The 20,776-nt window shown below is 41.9% G+C and overlaps 1 protein-coding gene across 1 annotated transcript; it reads left to right on the forward strand.

The window, feature by feature from the left end:
- Nucleotides 1-302: 302 nt before the first annotated feature.
- On the forward strand, nt 303-13,546 carry LOC123506009 (transcription intermediary factor 1-alpha-like). The gene is made up of 16 exons (XM_045257818.1): nt 303-546; nt 603-1,106; nt 3,253-3,467; nt 3,640-3,759; nt 4,086-4,345; nt 4,777-4,971; nt 5,524-5,660; nt 5,923-6,179; nt 6,612-6,832; nt 7,117-7,963; nt 9,834-10,047; nt 10,556-10,693; nt 10,958-11,073; nt 11,415-11,651; nt 11,953-12,105; nt 13,000-13,546. Exons 1-16 carry the CDS (start codon nt 303-305, stop codon nt 13,180-13,182), a joined length of 4,041 nt encoding a protein of 1,346 aa, XP_045113753.1. The 3' UTR covers nt 13,183-13,546.
- Nucleotides 13,547-20,776: the final 7,230 nt, after the last annotated feature.

The following is a 20,776-nucleotide window of genomic DNA, read 5'->3' on the forward strand; positions in this document are numbered from 1 at the left end:
TTTCATATTACCAACCCCAAATACTAACTTCCCGTTATGCAACCCTCATACCAATCTCCACCAGTAGGAAGGGTACGATAAAATAATACTTGAGATAGAGAGAGATAGAATAGGCTGTATGGAAGTAGTAAAAGGGTGGTGAAATAAGGCAGGATTGGCGGGCCTGGCGAGACCCACAATGCCTCGATCATCACGACAACAAGAAAACATGTCGGTGCTTACACTGGACGACTGCCTTACATTTCAGTTACAATTTCCGTATATCTGAGTCACGCCTTCAAGCTTGATGGTTGCGCAACGCAATGGCAGAATCCAGTTTGGACCTACGGCCATTAACGGCCCTGGAGAATTTGGTTGGAGTGCAAATCGGGAGTTTACAAATGGGTGAGGGAGGGCAAACAGTGGAGGAGAGTGCTAGGCCCGATGGTACGGACGCTGACCAACGCAACGCTATGAAACTGGTGGAGGATGACAGGGAAATGTCCAGCGTGTCCCCCGGGGCTGTGGCTGAGGCCGAGGAGGGGGCGGGGAGTCCTGTAGGGGAAGGTGACAGTGGGGGAGGAGGACGTGAGGGGGCCGAGTCAGCGCCCCGTTTGGACTCTGAGCGGCCCGAGGATTCCCCGCCCGAGGATGTCCCCCAGAGTGCTCCTATCCTTTGGACCCCCCAGAATCACTCCCTGAGGCACTCCCTTCCCCTGAGGAGCCCTCGGCGAGTGAAGCAGAGCAGAGCAATGTTGAGAATACTGAACAAGTGACGGGGAGTGAGGCGGAGACCAGCAGGGCGTGGACTGTGAGTAGCAAGGAACAGGAACAAGAACCTTCCCCCACAGAGAGTGAAATGTTGGTGGTACAGGAACCTGAGGCCATGGAGGGAGGTGGGGACTCTAGTGCCAGCAGTGGGGGAGGCGAGGGTAGTGTGTCAGGCACGGCGGGGGCGGGGCCTGAGGAACAGTTCAGCTGGGACTCTGTGCATTGTGTGTTCTGTGATTCAAGTGCGCTGGACCAAGAGCCCAAGCTGCTGCCGTGCCTGCACTCCGCTTGCAACAAGTGTCTCACCCATGAGGCAGCCGAGCCAGAAATGAACAAGGATGAGGACATTGTGGCCAGTAAGTGCTGATTTCTATTTAACGTACCAATGTATTATTGCAGCACAGATGCGTACAATTATATCATCTCTGATGGTGTGTTCTCATGCTGTTTCTAAAGTTGTCTACTGTAACCATCCTGTGTTCCTCCCACCTTACATTCATTTGTCAGATTTAATATTTTCATCCAACACCTAAATATTCTCTCTGTACAACCTTCATTCCTTTTTTGGTTAGACTGTCATTAATATTGCAGTCATGTGTCATATTGGCAGATAAGGCAAAGTTTAGTCACGAGTTTAAGACATTTTTTGGTGTAATTTTTAAAATTTATTTGTGTTTTTTGTATATATATTTTTTTCTTTCCTTCTCTGTATTTATTTTTCTTCCTTTCTTTTAAAGTATTTGCCAAAACTTACCAACCAGTTCTTTTTGCCCCAGTTTTAGAATTGTGAATGTGCCAAAGGGACGGTGCCAGCACAGTGGAAGACTATCTATCATGATACTCCAGAAATCTATAACCTTTTTTCCCTCCATTGATATTTAACTGCACACCACCTAGTGTAGTGGTTAGCACACTCAGTTCACAACCGAGAAGGCCTGGGCTCAAGCCCCGGGCATGGCAAAGCAAATGGGTAAGCCTCTTAATGTGTAGCCCCTGTTCACCTAGCAGCATGTAGCTACGGAATGTAATTCGAGGGGTTGTGTCCTCGCTTTCCTACTAGGCACGTCCTCCGGGTGGCGGATGGAGGAATACCCTGTAGAAATACAGGGCAGTCTCGAATAACCAATAAGAAACCGTGGACCAAATCCTTGGAAAAGGAGTGGTGAACCATGCATCTAACCAAGGACAACAATGGATATGCCACAAAGAGTGTGGCACTCCATTGTTGCCAACGTCACCTGACATGGCACTGTGGTTGGTTGATATTTGACTATGAAACATATATAACCACTACTCTCCTACCATAACCTTTACCATGGCTTACTCCATTTATTATTTTTTCAGTACATTCCATATTAAAGAGACACTCTTCATTTCTCTACTTGATGTATATCTATCAGTTACAGAAGATATAAAGGATGTACAGGCTACCCCCACTTAACGAAGGGGTTACATTCCTAAATAACCCTTCGTTAAGCGAACCAGTTATAACAAGTTTAACTCCTGACTTGAGCTTCCATTGAGAGTAAACAAAGCGAGAGTACATCATAGTACAGTAAAAGGTTTAATGAAAGTAAAGATTATGAAGTTAAACGTTTAAGCAGTTTAATTTAAGACTAAGTCATTATAATGTACACTAATGTATGTATGTAAGTAACTTTATAATGTTGATGATCTTAGATTTATGAAGGGAGGGAGAGTGGAATGGGAAATACACTAGCTGGCAACCTGTGGAATGTAAACAAAGGGCGCATCATTGTACCGCATACAAAACTCATGTACCACATTTCCACAAGGCTTTCCATTTTATCCATTGCAGAGTCACGAGTTCAGGTGGTTCTTTTAGCTTGCAAGGAATATATGATCTCGCCAGCCTTTTTAATAGAGTCTGCTGACTTGAAAATGGTATACAGTAGATGGAGTATTAGTTTTCTCGCCTCTCGTGTCTGTGAATAATATCCAGCTTCATTTCGAGAGTAAGAGACTTCCTGGTCTTCTTAGCAACGCTAGGCGACATTGCAGGGCGTTTTGGTGGCATGTTGAGTGAGAGAAGACGAACTGCTGCTGACGCTTTTATTGTTTTGAACTAAGTGTGCGTGTTGTCCACGAGAGGTGCTGGTGTATTCAAAAGCCTGTTGGCTTGCGTGATACGGTGGGGCTTTCAAACTTAGAAAAAATTACCTGCATAAAATTTCGTTAAAGCGAGTTTGGTGTTCGTTAAATGAGCAAATGGTGGTAAAAGGAAACCTTCATTGTGTGAACCTTCGTTAAGCGGGGGTTGCCTGTACTCACTACCTTCCCACATGTCCTTTATATGAGTAATATCTGTCCCTTATGTTATCTCCAAACTCAACTGTTATCTCCAAACTCAACTCATGTGACAGGATCTCAATTATTCAAAATTCTCTTCATCTCTATTAAAACTTCTAGCTAGTTGTGTACTGTTTTTCCTATCTGTTAATGAGAAATCAAATTTATACTGACACACTCAAACTGTTTCAGTGGACCCGCTGATCCACTGTCCAGTATGCAAGAAGGGTTTCTCACAGGAGAGCATCCTTGACAACATGTTTGTGTGTGAGGCGCAGAGCAGCAGCGAGCGGGGTCCCAACGGCAGCGTGGAGGAGAGCTTCACATGCACCTCTTGCACCGATGAGGCTGTGGCCACCGGCCTCTGCACTGACTGCTCTGAGTGGCTATGTGACCAGTGCATACAGGTGAGGGCATGGTGGTGGTGGTGTTATTGTTTTATATTCCTTCTCATCTGACTCATATTATGTGTTATTGTTGTATATGGATAGATAGAGTATTATTATTGTTGCCAATATTGTTACTTCTACTATTACTACCACCACCACCACCAGTCATACACATCCCTCACTGTTCCAGGCCCACAAGAGAGTGAAGGTGACCAAAGACCACATCATTAAGGCCAAGGGGGAGGTGGATTCAGACTCACCTTCCAAGACGCAAGTCAAGAAATCTCTCTTCTGCAATGTGCACTCCAAGGTGAGGGTGGGGGCCAGAGTGTCATAGTGAGGCTCTTGAGAAGGGCCAAGGAGGGAAGGGCTGTGTTTGGGGATGCTTAAGGTTCTCACTTCGAATGTTTTTAAAGGCTGTAAATGTTTTGTTTGGATATACATTTGTTTTTCCTATTGTTTATGTAGAATTTTTGTTAAACTGTCTAAACTGTCACTAAGATAATGGAAATCTCTAGACAACCCTTATTAATCTCACCAAAATTATGAAAATACCCTCAATAATTTGTAGTCTCCAAGGTACACGAAAACCCATCTCTTTTTAGAATTCACTCACATCCGTAATCTCTCCCACAGGAAAAGTTGAACCTCTACTGCCAAACCTGTGACCAGTTGACGTGTCGAGACTGCCAGCTTATAGAGCACCGAGAACACAAGTACAAGTTTTCAGAGGAGATGGCTAACCTGACGCGGGAGAGGCTGCGTCAGTTCCTCATGGACATCCGGAAGAAGAGAGGTTACATTGAGAATGCCAAGGAACTCGTGGCCGAACGCAGGCAGCAGATCCTCAACAAGCAGGAGTCAGTGCAGGCAGACATCAACAGGCTGGTGGAGACGTGAGTGGAGCAGGCTCATTTTGATAGTGTGTGTGATGCTCAATTAAATATCTATGTGTATTTGTGTGTGCATGTCAGTGGTTAATTAAATATTTTCTCTGTGTTTCTTCTGTTCTGTGTCTGGTGCCAAGGGGCCAAGAATGAGTGTGATAGTATAAATTCTGTGCCTTGTCTTGGCTACCCTTATTTTGGGGAAGAGTCTTTGTATATGTGTGTAGCCCTTTGGTATATGTATTTATCTATGTCTGTATGTACTTATATGTCTGTGTGTGTGTGTATATGTGGTCAACTAATCTTAGGTAAGAGATACAGTACAGTAAAGGTGAGAAATATAAACTAAGAGATAAGGAAGGTGAGGATTCTAAGATAAGCAACATAGAATAATAAGAGGAAAGGCTCCTCTTCTTTCACCCAGCGACTTCTTCTTTCAGGTTCATTGACATCATCAGGACGCGAGGGAACACGCTATTTGAGTTGCTGCGGGAGGTGTGCAACAGCAAGCAAGAGCAGCTAGACAAGAAGAACGAGGTGCTGCTACACTTAGGCTCCCAGGCAGACCACTGCATCACTGTGGTGGAGGCCGTGCTCACCACCTCCTCTGACATGGCTCTGCTCTACTCAAAGAAGTAATTGTTGCCTTGCATGTTCAACTTAGGATTACATCATATATTTTTATTTACTTTTATTTATCTCTGCATATGATCCCATGAGGTGATACCAGGAGTATTTTCTTTTTCCATTGTGGGCCAAATGGTTAAGGACTTGGTGTAATTGAGTATGAATGTCAAAGTTATGTGTCATGAATGACTGCCTAATTTTTAAGAGGAGGCATCCCTTGTCTATGTATGTAATGTATCTATTTATCTATATACCAGGCCATCAGTCCCACACAGGGTGCTCCAAACAAACCATCACACACTCACATTCTTAGCCTCCGCAGCCCATATTGAAAGAAATGGTCTCCTGGATCTTTGTATGATGCAGCAGAAGCTTAAGTGAACCACAGTCAACCATGTATTTTTACAGCAAGGCCTGACACTACACACTTGCTTATCCCTGTCCCTTCATAACCTACTCTGTGTTAAGTTGCATTACTCTTGTGAGTGAATGTGGTATACCCATTACATGCTTATTGATCCTATTGTGACATATTTACTCTCCTTAATGTAACCATACAGACTGTTGATGGAGCAAGTGTTGAAGGTGGACAAGGACTCACCTGACCGGAGTCTTTTTGACCGCTTCAAGGCAAAACTGAATTCTGGAGACGACATTTCCCTCAGGATATCCAGCGAGTCACGGGGCCTTGGCAAAGGTTAGTAGTTAGTCAATCCGGCCTAACACAACTGAAAGAAGAACTGTAATGTATAGTTGTTATCTGTGGGAGAAAGGTATGAATACTTGTTGTCATGCAAATGTGATGTGTTCTTGTGTGTGTAAAGTATTCTCAAAGCTTTACAATGCATGCCATCTCTTCCTACACATTTTTACATCCCCACAGCTCTGAAGGACATTGGTTATCTATTAGTAGACAACAAGATCTACATAGATTAGCTTATTGTTCTCACTTTCCACAGCTCTGAAGGACGTTGGCTATCTATTGGTAGACAACAAGATCTACCCTCCTCCTGACGCGGGGCTGCAGAGCAAGGCCCGCTCCTCCCAGCCCTCCCCAGTGGAACAGGCAGCCTCACCTCAGCCACCACAACCCCCCCAGCCCCCGGCACTTACACCTATGCACTCACACATCCAGCAGCAGCAGCAGCAACAGCAACAACAGCAGCAGCAGCAGCAACAACAACAACAGCAGCAGCAACAACCTCATCATATACAAGTAATTATTTGTCATTGCGTAAATTCATGTTTGAATTTCCTGTGATGAAGGTTCATTTAACCTCTTCAGCACCATGATGCATTTCCATTTTCATTCTGCTTACTATTTGGTGATTTATACAGCTTCAGAAACTCATGTGGGGGATTAAAATAGTGAAGACTGTGGCCATTAATCTTCTGACCTCCATAGATCCTTCCTAATGTCAAAAAAATTGTCTAATCTTACACAAAACTCAAGGTAAAAATGTGTCCCAGTACCGAAGAGGTTAAAGATAATCTAAGACACAAGAATGCTGAAAGGAGTGAGGGGTGAATGAATTTACAAGGCATACAAGGACAGGAATAAATGAAGAACACTGCAGACACACAATAAAACATGCCAAACACACATGAACTGACACTTATAATTTATATAATGGTTTATACATCACAGGGCAGCAGTAACATGCACCACAAGTTTCACACGTTTGGTCCGGCTCCTCCTGGCCCGGCCAACCCTCCAGGCCTGGTGAGGATACAGCCCAAGCCCTCCACACAACCTCACCCCGGCCCCAGTCACTCCAACTTCCCTCGCATGCCTCAGCTCACCCAGGGTCGCTCCTCGGACGTCTCCTCCTCCGTCTCCTCCACCACTCACCCCATTGGGGAAAACAGGTATACAATTATTAGTAGTTTTTGCTGTTAGTATTTATTAATTTATCTATTGTTTCTTGAAATTTTATGAAGATTTTTTGTTTTGCTTGGTTTTGATCTTTGTATATACTTTGTCCATTATGGCGTGAATAGTCTCTGCTCTGTGGCAGACAGTGTTCTCAGATCCCTGATCACAGTGGATATGTATGCTCCATGATCTAATCTAACTTAACCAAACAAAACACACTGTTCCCTAACCTATTCCACCATAACTTTAGCTAACCCAACTCTCCCTGTGCTCGCAGTCACCTGCGTGGCCTGCTGGGCTCCGGAGGCACGTACAAACTCAACACCTTCAACCCACACCTGGCGGCACGGCTGCAGCAGCACCAGCAGCACCAGGGGCAGCCCAGGCACCACGACCAGCAGCCCACCAGCAGGCCGTCTCTGCCATTCAGACAGAACATCAACCCAGCCGCTGCAGTGGCCATGGCCAACATCTCCCAGATGGCGGCCGTGTCTGCCGCCAGCTCCAACCCGCTGGGCATGGTGAACATCGCCGCGCAGCTCAACCCTCCCTCTGGCATCAGCATCACCCCCGTGCCACAGCAGAAGGCACACCAGCAGCCACACCAGCCAGCGCTGCCCCACCAGCAGCAGCATGCGCAGCACCAGAAGCAGCAGCACCTCACGCTGCACGGCATCCTGCGCAACACGCTGTCCCAGCCCAACATTGGGCCCAAGCCGGACTCGAGGCAGGCGTCCCCACACAGCACGCAGCAGCAGCAGCAGCAGCAGTCCCATGTGAAGAAGGACAGCAGCTCCCCCACGCCCTCCTGGCACATCCCCCAGACGGCCGAGTCCTCCAAGTCATCCCTCAATGCCTCGCCGATGGTCTCTATTCCTTCAGAACACGTCGACAACTCCTTCAAGATCATGTTGGGCTCATCCAAATCTAATGGAGGGGTGAGTTCTACTTCTCCTCCCACCACTACCACCTCCACCACAATCTCCAACAACAGTACAACCTCCAACACTCCAAACTTGCCCCCACTCACCAGGATTTTAGGGTTTCGGTCCATTCTCCCCAAGCCCTCAGCATCCTCAGAGGCGCCGGCCGACTCCAGTGTGCCATCCCAGAGTGCGGGCCAGGTAAGGCTCCGGGTGTTTTGCAAAGTTCAAGGATGTGTTGCAAGGTTTTTTTTTTTTTGTGTCTTGCAGGAGTTTTTTTTTTTTTTTTTTTTTTAATTTTTCCTGAAGATTCTTTGCATAGTTTTCTAAGGATGTCTTGCAAGGTTTTCATGGTTGTAACTTTTCACTCAGCTTGGGAACTCACAGTCTCATTTCCTTTTGTAATGAACTCAACCTTGTCATAACTGTGTTTATTACTGCCACCACCACTACCACTACCACCACCCTACAATACATGTATCTTGTCTAACTGTGCTTACTGAATCATGATTTTTTTTACTGTTTTCCTTTAGTTGACCAATTCAAATATTTTGATAGGGACTCAGATCCTTTGATAGAGACTGAAATAGTTTGGTAAAGACTCAGATCCTTTGATAAATACCCAGTTCTGTTGATAGAAATTCAGATTGATTGGTAGTGAAGTGTGGTGTGGGCTGATAAACTCTTGATGGTGTAGTCAGGTGTAAAGTGTGGTGTGGACAGATAGGATTTGGTGTTGTGGTTTGCTGGGTGTAATGGTGTGATGCAGACTGAGTGGGATGTGGTAGTGTGGTGTTGGTGAAGTCGGTGTGGTGTAATGGAGTGTGTTGCATACTAACCAACATGTAGTGATGTAACATTACTTAGTATCAACAATATACATGTGATGGGCACTGTTTAGACGCACCAGTAATGGAATTTTAATGGTGAAATGTTTGCCTTGTTTTCTCTCTCTCTCTCTCTCTCTCTCTCTCTCTCTCTCTCTCTCTCTCTCTCTCTCTCTCTCTCTCTCTCTCTCTCTCTCTCTCTCTCTCTCTCTCTCTCTCTCTCTCTCTCTCTCTCTCTCTCTTCATTTTCACATATACAGTACTTACATCCAAGACATTTAATACCCCATTAGTCTGTACTGGATAGAGGAGGTAGGTACTGTTATTAATTCTCTCTGGCTGTGTTGTTATTCTGCCTCTTCACTCCTCTGAATAGCAAAAGGTAAGAGGGTGTATTGGTATTGTCTTGTGTCCGCTCAATACTCCTTAGTGTTCCCTTACTTGTGTACTAAAGTTTTGAATCACTAGAGTATTTATTTACTATTTATTTTTCATTGTGTCATTTACTTGCTGACGGAAACTTGGATGTCTTCACAATCTTTAGTATGTCACTGAATTATTTGGTGTCTAGAATAACGTTCTGATAGCATGTCACTTCCTTGCTGCCTCAAGCCTTCACTCCTATGATTTATCAATATTTATACCAAGATATTAGGTGTGATTTCTATATTGTATTGTACTCAAGTGTGAACAGTCTCAAGCATGGATGTGTTTATGTTTTGGTGGAACAAATGAATGTGTGTGTGTGTATGTATGTATGTATGTATGAAGATGAGCAAGTGAACACATGTATCTTGCATTCATTTTCTTGAAGTTCAGTGAATTAATCCTTAATACAAAATGGTCTTGTTTAATTTTACTTGGAAGGGATGAAGGTGTAAGAGGAGTAATATTTTTTCCACCTCACCCAGTAGATGGTAGTCCCTTCACCCCTCTGCTGCTTATGACTTTTTATTTAATTTGAGATAGTAGTCATTAATCCCTCAACTCCTGATAGCACTTCTTATTTCAATTGAATAATCAAAGACAATTCAGTAGATTGAAGTGAAAATGAGAGGGATTTTCAGGGGTATTTGCATGACACTAGTGGCAGCTTAACAAGGATCCCACATCACTAATGGGGAAAAAAAAACATCAAGCAGTAACTGATTAATCATCTGTGAAGCCTTTAAAAATAGCCCTCATTAGATTTCAAAAGATTTCAATGTACATTTTTAAGCATCTTTTTCTTAACATTTTTCTAGGACTCATCAGAAGACAACAAACTTAAGGTCATAGCAGCTCCCATGGTCTCTATCAGCCTGTCAGCACTCACCTCAGCCACCTCCTCCACCACCACCACCAGCGCCTTCACCAGTACCAGGGTCAAAGAGGAGCCAGCAACCCGTGCTGACAGCTCCTCTAGTCCCTCGAGTGGTGTCACAAGTGCCGAGGACAGATTACACGTCACGGAGAATGGTAAGGCTTGGCTGGGTTCACATTACCTGCTCTGGAGAATGTTTGCAGGGAAGAATTGCAATAGGAAAAAGCATTCTACTTCCACAGTGTCGTGGTTCTTCTTAAATTTTAATGTTATATGCTGGTGGGAAATATGATAAGTCAGACGATTTTAACCCCTTCAGTACAAGGATGTATTTTTACCATGAGGTTTGGGTATGATTAGACAATTTTATATACATTAGGAAGGGTTTATGGAAGTCAGAAGGTTAATAGCCAGGGTCTTCACTGTTTTAATCCCCACATAAGTTTCTAAAGCTGTATAGAATCATTAAATAGTAAACAGAACGAATACAGAAATGCGTCATGTTATTGAAGAGGTTAAAGATTTCATTAAAAGGTAATTGAGTGGAATAAGGATGAAAACAGAAAAGAATTGACAATAGACTGAAAATAGTAGAGTAAAATAGTGTTAAGAACAGACTAGGGAATAGAATTGAGAATAAGAATAACCTTTGGCATTCTCTAGGTGACGGCAGGAGTCAGAAGAGGAGAGACGAGCAGAGCAATGACAGTGAGGACAGCTTGCCAGGACTCACAATAGACATGGGCACCACAGACTCGGCCGCTGCAGTGCCCAGTGAGCCTAGGAATGGTAAAAATTTGGGTGAGAGCTGGCGTGTTAGTGTATGAGTGTTGCATGGTTGGTGGAGGTACTGAGAGGCGTGTAACAAAGAAGGTATTAAGGAAAAAAATCCTAACAAAAGTGAATATAGCACCTTTATGAGCTCAAATGTACTCTCATGTTCCCTATCAAGTGTATTCTCTTGTTCATACTCTTTTTTTATTTGCCATACCAATTCTATTTCTGCCCTTCATGCATCCTCTCATCACTGTGGCTTTTTAATGCATGTGTGTGTGTGTGTTTCAGGCATTCCACCGGGCACCTCTGTTCCGTGGAAGAAAGACCCCAATGATCCGAATGATGATTGGTGTGCTGTGTGTTGGGATGGCGGGGATCTCATCTGCTGTGACTTCTGTCCTAAGGTGGGTCATATTAGCGTGTTGTCTTGTCAGAAGTGTTCAGGAAGAGGCAAGGCGTTAAGGGAAGCATGTTATAGAATAGGGAGGAAAATTGAAAAGATATACCAGTTTACTTTTGACAGCTACAGAATAGTGAGTAAGTGAGATTGGACTGTCACTTAGGGCAATGAAAAAGGTATAAAAGAATGGTGTTGTCCACCAAAGAATGTACTAAAAAATGCTATCTGAATTGGAGGATAAGTTTGATGGCAAGAATGTTCAGAGTATGAGTCAGCGTGAGTGAAGAATTGTCTATGTACTGGAATGTTGCATGGACATGAACCATTCCACCATTCCCATTCCAGGTATTCCATGTGCACTGCCACATCCCCACCCTGACACACCTTCCTACGGAGAATGAGAAGTGGCAGTGCATGCTGTGTACAGACATGGACGGCCTGCAGCTCCTCGACCCCAATGAGAAATCAAAAAGAAAGTTGGAGCTCACTACCCGAGATCTCAAGGTGGCCCAGAGGATACTGCTGGAGCTCTACTGTAACTATGAAGCATCTCAGCCCTTTAGAGAACTGGTGGACCGGGAGGTGAGTGTCTCTACTAGTTTCCTTACACTAACTCCCATGAAAATTGAAAGATGTAGGGAAATGGACACAAATACTCTGCATCAGTTTTCTTGTGCTAATGCCACTAAAAGTTGGTGGAAACATAGGAAAAAGATACACAAACATTTAGTACGGGATTTCTTGTACTAATGACAGATATAAAATTTAACAAAAAACTGGAAAACTGAACAGAAATAACATGTATAAAGTAGGTTAACTGACTGAGAGATGCAGGTCCTTACATTGCCTTGTTAGTAATTCCAACATACCTCACACCTTACAGCTGACAGAATACTACGAGGTGATCAAGCATCCAATGGCGCTGGAGATTGTGAAGAGGAAGCTGGCCACAGACTCTCCTGACCCTTACCAGTGTTTGGAGGACTTCGTCAGGGACATCAGACTCATCTTTAAGAACTGCTATGAATTCAACCCAGTAAGAGAACTATTTTTGTACAAAGTGTTTAGGGATTTCAGAGATCATCAACTTTTTCCTAACTTGCAGGGCACACTGGAGGAAGGACTCTGGATTTACTGTGGTCTCATGGCTGGAGTAGATGCAGGATAAAGTCTTATAATGAAGGGCAGGAATAAACTGTGGAACTTTGCTGTGGATATATTTAGCCAGCTCTGCTGTGCTCCTGGGGTGTGGTTCAGTAGACCATAAGACACATTTCCCTTTCCTTGCAGGGAGTGACAGGCTAAGATTGTAAAGGATGTAATAATAATGATGATGATTAAGTATCTTTCAATTTGATTCTGTGACTACTATGTGACACTGTTCAACCTAGTAGACCAGGTCCAAGATTGTATATTTTCCTTTTCAGAGTTTGTTTTTCCTACCTAGCATAAGGTCACAACTCTTGACCTACACCAGGTACCTAATCACTGCTAGGTGAACATAGGCTACACCATAAAGAAGTCTACCCAAAGACTTCTTACCTAAGCCAAAATTTGAACTTGTTAATTTACTATGAATTGTACTCTCTAATCACTGTGCTACCAGGCTGTGTGTGTGAATGTCAGATGGCTGGCCTGGTATATAGGACCTTATTCAGAGATGGTTTGCTCTAGCCATGATTATTTTTCAAGGTCACAGACATGATTAGTGGAGTTTTCAAAAGCGTTTCTCCAGTTAATAATATGAAAATCTGGCCTATATGCCTTAAGAATTATAAAAACATCCTCAAAAACTTGTGTAAATTTAAATGTTCAAAACCCTCTTGAAATAGTGTGGGTGAAGCACAGAAGTGTTAGAGAATATAAGCCATAGATAGATCAAATTTCACCTGCGATGCTCAAACTAACGATCTGTCCATTCACTCCGCAGAAAGACACAGAAATCTACCAAAATGCCAAGATTCTAGAGGACTTTTTTGAGCAGCTACTGGAGAAGTGGTTGACAGACTACGCGTTTGACACCATGGATGGCGTGCAGGACCCAGATACTCCAGAACCAAAGAAGAAGAAGAAACCCAGCAAGGAGACAGACAGTGTATTTCACTTTCACTGAACTCTTTGGTTGGTTGTAAGTAGGAAAAAAAACATTTATGCATATTCTCTCTCAGCAAATTCTTGACGTACGCAGACGTAAAGTTAGTTTTTTATATTCCCTCGAAAAGAAGAAAATATTGGCCTTGTTGAATGAGTGGTCATTTTTTTCTGGGTTAATATTTGCCAAGATCTCAGAATGTATATTGTGAAGTGTGGGAGAGAAGGTGAGAGAAGAGCAGTGTGAATATGAAGTGTAAGAAGATAGAAAGAGGAACAAGAGAGACAGACGAGAAGAGTGATGCAATATTGAGTTGTGGAGATGAGAGAAGAATGGATGGAAAAGAAGAAGGCAGAGAAGTAGGGAAAAAAGAACAGGAAGGGCAGAAAGGGTAAGAGAGAGAAAAAAAAAAGAATGTGTTAGCATTGAACTGAAAACACACACACACACACACACACACACACACACACACACACACACACACACACACACACACACACACACACACACACACACACACACCGCGTAGTGTAGTGGCTAGAACACTCGACTCACAATTGAGAGGGCCAGGTTCGAGTCCCAGCGCGGCAAGGCAAATGGGCAAGCCTCTTAATGTGTGGCCCCTGTTCACCTAGCAGTAAATAGGTACGGGATGTAACTCGAGGGGGTTGTGGCCTCGCTGTCCCGGTGTGTGGAGTGTGTTGTGGTCTCAGTCCTACCTGAAGATCGGTCTATGAGCTCTGAGCTCGCTCCATAATGGGGAAGACTGACTGGGTGACCAGCATGCAACCGTGGTGAATTACACACACACACACACACACACACACACACACACACACACACACACACACACACACACACACACACACACACACACACACACACACACACACACATATGAAAAAGGTTGTTTATGTGCCTCATCTCTGACCAACAAACATGTTCCTTATTCCTGATATTGTGAAATATTTTATGGTTTCTCCTGTTGTAGTATTCTTAAGTCCATCTATTTATTTTTTTATGAGTGAAGGAGGTTGGTCAAGGGCACAAAAAAAGTTAAAAACATGAGTTCAGTTGCTATTCCCCAGAAAGGTCAGTATGAGAAAGGGTTTGCAAAAGTTTGATGGATTTAAGTTTGGAGATGTCTTGAAATTCCTCTTGTGAAACAGTGGAAATCATAAATATGCAGAGAGTCCTAGCATTTATATGTGAAAGGAAGGAAGGAGTGAAGGTACTGCCTATCTCTCTCTCATTAGTATTGTGGTCTGAATGTAAGTGGAAAGAGATTAATAAGGAGAGTGTTCCAGAGTTTACCAGTGAAAGGAATGAGAGAGTGAAGCTACTTGTCAACTCTTGTAGTAGTGAGCAATAGTGATCCTTGAAACAAACCCTTCACCAAAGAAGTGTCCCACAACAAGACAAAACCTTTTATATTACTCCAGTGGCTACTCTGTGTGGACTTGGCTTCATTGTACTGTCCTTTGCTCAATATCAAGCTATGATCCTTGAAACACAGCAAGACCTCAAGGAGACACAAGGCAGACTTGAGGCAGACCCAGTGCAGGCAGATAGACAGACAGACAAGCAAGCAGGCAGGCAGACAGACAGACAGGATAACAAACAGATAAAACATACCATTAATAAGTTAAATCACCCGTTATGTAAATATATATATATGTCTATCCTTTTATCTATCTTTTCTGTCTGTCTGTCTTTCTTTTTATATTTGATCCTTCCTCAAATAGGAGTGAGCCATTGTCTGCAGCTGTAGTTTTATGATGACGATGACGATGAAATAGCAGTGATGACTTCTTTGTGCTAGTTATTTATTGTTTTGTGTAGTTTTATACATAGTTGTTTGTGTGAGGAGATTAAGTTCCTCTCTGTATGTATAGCTGCATTATCAATTTTTTTCTTCTTTTTTTGTGTGTGTGTGTATATTTGTTTGTTTAGAACAGTGACTTGAGGATAAATTTCCAATCTGTCTTTTATAAAGACCTTCGCCTTTCAGTACACTGAGATGATTGACAGTGACATGTCCCTTCCTTCATGGAAAGCTGGTGTGCTTGAGTTCACCTGTGAGTGAGAGTGGAGAAGTGGAGGCTGTGTTGGTAGCCTCCCTCTACCTCACATCCTCACTGTGGAGATGAGGGAAGAAGGTATGGGATGAGTGGAGTCCTGGCCATCCTTCCTCTACCTCACACCCCTGCCTTGTAGATGAGGGAGGAAGGTTGGGCACAAGTGAGCACCTTGCCAGCCTCGTCACACCTCCCATCCATGGCTTGATTGAGGTGTGAGTGAGGGTGTTGGGCACATCACTTGATGGTGAATGAACTAAGAAGGAAGAAGGAAGTTGTAAGAATACATTTGGTCTGACATGGCAGTCCCTGAAGCCCTTCGTGTCCCACAAGTGCTGTGGCCTGGCTGGTGTGAGGGTGCCTGGTGACATAGGCAAGGAAGACTGCCATTCTCCCTCCATAACCAACAAACACATACAAAACTTTTCATTGAAGGAAAATATCAAAACCTTCTTTAAGTAATGCCCAGTGAACAGAAATCACTGCTGTTACTGCACAATGTTAAATATTTCCAAATCTACATGCTACATTTCATTATCATGTTTGTGTTATATTCAATTCACTCATGTTCTGTATTTCTAAAGTGACGATTTAAAACCAAATTATCACATGTAATATTTTTCGTAAAATCCTCTCGGTGAATTTACCTGTATAATTTTTATCAAATAAATTACCATGAAATTTAAATGATACTGATTTTTAGTTGTTGTTATTGTAAAAGTTACTGTATTTGTTGACTGTTTACAGTTGCAAGTGTTGAGTGTAGAGTGTGGTGTGTCGCTGCCTTGGTGTTGGTGGTGGTGATGGCCGTACTGTGCCTGCAGGTCAGAGGTCAGGTCAGCAGCATGTTGTGTGGTGAGGGACGCCATCTCACAGTATTACTTGATATTATATACATGAGTAGGATTATTAATGCCATGGGATGGGAGGAATTGTCTTGATGATTTAGTTAAGGGATATGTTGCATTATTTCACAGCATTACCACTCTGATTATATGGTACGAGAGAGAGAGAGAGAGAGAGACATTCACATAACTTTCAACCATTTCATTTTACTTTATTTTGTTGTGTTTCCCTTTTTTTCTTTTCCATATATCTTTTAGTAGACAGCTCAGGATATGGTGCACTCTATGTTTGGACACAAATACCTAAATATTGAATGCACACACACACACACACACACACACACACACACACACACACACACTTTTACACACACATACGCACACACACATATATACACACTCACACACTGCCATCAAAGTTGTCTTTCTCTCAGCATCACAGACATGCATACATTCACACTATTTTTTTTGTCCATTGTCATTAACTGTTTTCTATCCTTATTCAGTAATTTATTTGATTTTACACACACACACACACACACACACACACACACACACACACACACACACACACACACACACACACACCAGATGACCGGGGTTCGATTCTCCGGCCGGGTGGAGATATTTGGGTGTGTCTCCTTTCACGTGTAGCCTCTGTTCACCTAGCAGTGAGTAGGTACGGGATGTAAATCGAGGAGTTGTGACCTTGTTGTCCCGGTGTGTGGTGTGTGCCTGGTCTCAGGCCTATCCGAAGATCGGAAACAATGAGCTCTGAGCTCGTTCCGTAGGGTAACGTCTGGCTGTCTCGTCAGAGACTGCAGCAGATCAAACAGTGAATTACACACACACACACACACACACACACACACACACACACACACACACACACACACACACACACACACACACATACATTGAGGAAAGGAAGGCAGAACTGCTAACCTTCCCCTAGCAGATTAAAAGCTCACATCAGGCATCTCGTCCCTGTAAGGTGACTTGAGGCTACAGACTGAAAGGAGGTGAGCCTGAATTGTTACCATCCAGATGTCAGAAAATGTTAATATATTATTGAATAGCTACTGAAAGGATTGATTAGTCAAAGGAAGATCAAAGCCTGTACAAGACAGAGATACATTCGGAACGTTTTGTCCGTGATTCCTTCAAACTTGGTTTTATCTCTGAGCTTATTTCTGAAATGCTGTGGTGTCCTGTCTTGTGTCTGAACCCTTAATGGGTTGCTGAGGGAGCTTCTGTGGTCTTTTAGTGGGAAAGACAGAAGCAGTAGGAATCTTTATCTGTGGGTCATTCAAAGAGAAATATAATTAATATATTGTTCTTGATTCATGTAAAGAAATTCACAGAATTATATGAGATATGTATTTTTGGATGATCCTGAGTTTGTTCCTCCTTCACTTACTCTTCCTTATATTACACGTCCCCTTTTTAGCAGCTGTTATTGGAGTTGCTTCTAACAACATTTTCATTGCCCTCCCTGGAAGACTTTAGATCCTGATGAAGATAACTGGTGACTTTTGTGTCACCATCTCTTACGGACATCTTTGTTGTTGCCTTTGACAAAGAAAATATTGTCAAGGGTAGATTTATCTCCAAACCTTCTACTAGCCATCAGAATCTCTTCATATCTTTATCTTGAGTTTCCTTTCAGGTTGTGTTATTCCTGGTAGCTTAGATTGAGCAAACACTGCCTCAGACATGGCAGACCTAATGATTTCCAACCTTCGTGTTTTTACCCTATACTTTTGTTGTTCAGTGCTCCAGTCTAAAGAACTTCACCTTTCTCCTTCTTTATTATTACAGACTCAGCAGATCCAGTGACATTAAAAAAATATCTTTTTAGTTCTTGTGTTGTGCCTTGTTCCTTCAGGCTAGAGAACCTCTAAGCCTTTCTTTTTCTTTGTAAATTGAATGATTGGATCAGTGTTGAGTTCTGGTTTCATATCAGTATATATTTTTATTGGTGAGATGAATTCTTGCTGTTCGTTTTGACATGGACGCAAAAAAGTGGAGGTTGTTGTAATGAATCCCACTCCTCCACACCACAAGTCTATAGAAGTGCTTTAATTATTTTTATTCCTAGTGAAGTTATCTATTGTATGTAAAATTAGGTAAGTTGTAAAGATTTGAAACTATGTAAGGTTTTATCTTGGACTTTTTTGAAATTGTAAGTAAAATTTAAGAGGCAGATTTGTACTATTATGTTTTGTGTTTGTTGCATTTTGATTAATTTTGCATATGACTTGACCTGACACATATTTTTCTTCTGGACTATTTTCTGACATGGAGGGAAATACACTGTTTTTTTTATGACTTTTTGTTGTGTTGTAAAGTTAAAGAAAAAGTTATATCTATAAGGAAGAGACACCATAAATAGATTTTTGTATAAAGTTACAAGGTGTTTTGACATTGTGTGCATAATTTAACTTTATGACTGAAGTAAGTAATGACCGATGTGATTTGACAAGTATTAGGTCACTCTTCTCATCTACAAAATGAATTAGGTTGGGTCAGCTCAAGTGAGGTTGCCACATATAACTTGATCAGGATTTAAGGGAAATTTCTGATAAGAGGTAACAGCATCAAAACTTCATGCCATGATTTCATTCTATAGTAGAAAATTATGATAAGAGGTCTATTAATTTATCTATCCATTTCATAAACCAGCCCAACAATCATACAGACCATACACACACACACATCATTCACACAGGTAGCTTTGTTGGGGTGTGAATAATGTGTATATAAGTGTGTGGTGGTTTGGTCACTCCATGTGGGTATAGCCAGGTATATTGTAGATGGATAGATGAGAGGTAACAGTAACAGCATCAAAATCTTTAAAACATATATATGATAAAAAGCTGATATTTATTTAATCTCATAGTGGTAAATTGGTTGTAATAATATGAAGTATTTTGTTGTAATTTTAGCAGCTGTCTATTAGTTAAGGAAGAACTTTAACAGCAGCAGTACACACAGCAATAAAACCTTGTGTGGTGATCAAAGAGCAGATATTCATTAAACAAAGTGAAAATTTTATGCTGTTTCATCCCCAAGTTCTTATTCCTCATATATCGAGTCTTAATTTTCTTGTTCTTCCTTTGTTCCATTCCATAAATCTATATTTCTGTGAGGCAAACTTTTTTTTTTTTTTTTTTTTTTTTTTTTCTTGGGTTTGTTCAAGAGTTTCTTTATATATCAAGGTTCTCTTCACAACAACATTAGCTTATTTATATCAGACTTTAATATTTTGTTCATCACTTTATAGGTTCATGTGTGTTTGAAGTTGTGTCTGATTATTTTCTCTCATTCTTGAGCCTTTGAAGGAAGAAAAGGAAGGAAAGTACATGCACACACTGAAATATGATAGTATTCTGATGGCTTCCTTATAATTTTATCTTAATTTCTTCTCTAAAATTTTCTTGTTTTCCTTATGAAATGTTTATCAATGAGGAAAGAAAAGGCTTAATACACACACACACACACACACACACACACACACACACACACACACACACACACACACAAAACAATGATAGCTTTTAGATAATTTTTCTCTTACTATTACTGTCTCTAAAATCTCTAATGTCTAACATCTGAGTAAAATGTCCATTCAGGAAGGCATTTCATGTACTTGTGTTGTATATCATGTTGTATGTAATGCCTAAGATGTATAATTTCTTTCTCTTGTTAAAGAATTGCCTGAGTCAGGTTTGGATGATTTCTGCATTTTATTTATGTGCATATTTGTTTATACATTCATTTTACCATATGGCACAGTTGCCTTCATCATGTCCAGGGTGTGAGTTGCCTTAGATTTACCTTCATCTTACTGCAAGAAATGACTTGAGCAGTGTGTTGGTGAAAGTGATGATATATGTCTTGGTTAAATAGATAAAAGACCTTCAGGGAAATGAACTAATACCTTGGCTGATGTATGCTGTCCTCATCATGTCCAGGTTGTGAGCTGTGTAAGATTTAACATTCACTTTATTCCAAGAAATGACTCAGGCAGTTTGTTAATGAAGGTGATGATGTACAACAGTGCTGGGTGACAAGTAGCTACTATATCCTGCCTGATGTATGCTGCCTGGGAGCCACAAAACCACAGCAACTGCCAGTGCCAGAAAAGATGTGAGCTTTCAAATTAAGAACAGTAGGAACAACATTCCTCTACACTAAATCAAATGAAAAAATTACATTTTTCAACATTATCGCCACTGAAATGCAAGATGTTATAGGGAACGTTAGCCAAGTCTGCTGTGATATTCCAGAAGACGTGATGGTGTCATGTACTGTAGTCATTGTAACAAAATACTATCTACCTCTTCACAAGACAGTGCTTGCCTGCTTACCTGGCCTACCTGCCTATTATTCTAGGATTCCGTCATCAAAAATGTGGTGAGTAGAGAGTGTTCTCATATTCTATTAATGCTATTTGTACAAACAGGAAGATTACAGAGACATTTTGGGTAAAGGGAAGGAATGATATGTGACAGACACACACCTGCACTGTCATTAAAAATGTAGCCAACAGAGAGCATCCCTCATATTTTACTAACACTACCTGTACACACTTAAAGGTTGCCAAGAAGGGAAGGAGTGGTGTGATGACACTCGCATGAGAGGAAATGTGTTGTCTGATTTATGCAAACGATCAAACATTATGAGCTA

The sequence above is a fragment of the Portunus trituberculatus genome, chromosome 19 (assembly GCF_017591435.1).
Source record: "Portunus trituberculatus isolate SZX2019 chromosome 19, ASM1759143v1, whole genome shotgun sequence".
Classification (NCBI taxonomy): domain Eukaryota; kingdom Metazoa; phylum Arthropoda; class Malacostraca; order Decapoda; family Portunidae; genus Portunus; species Portunus trituberculatus.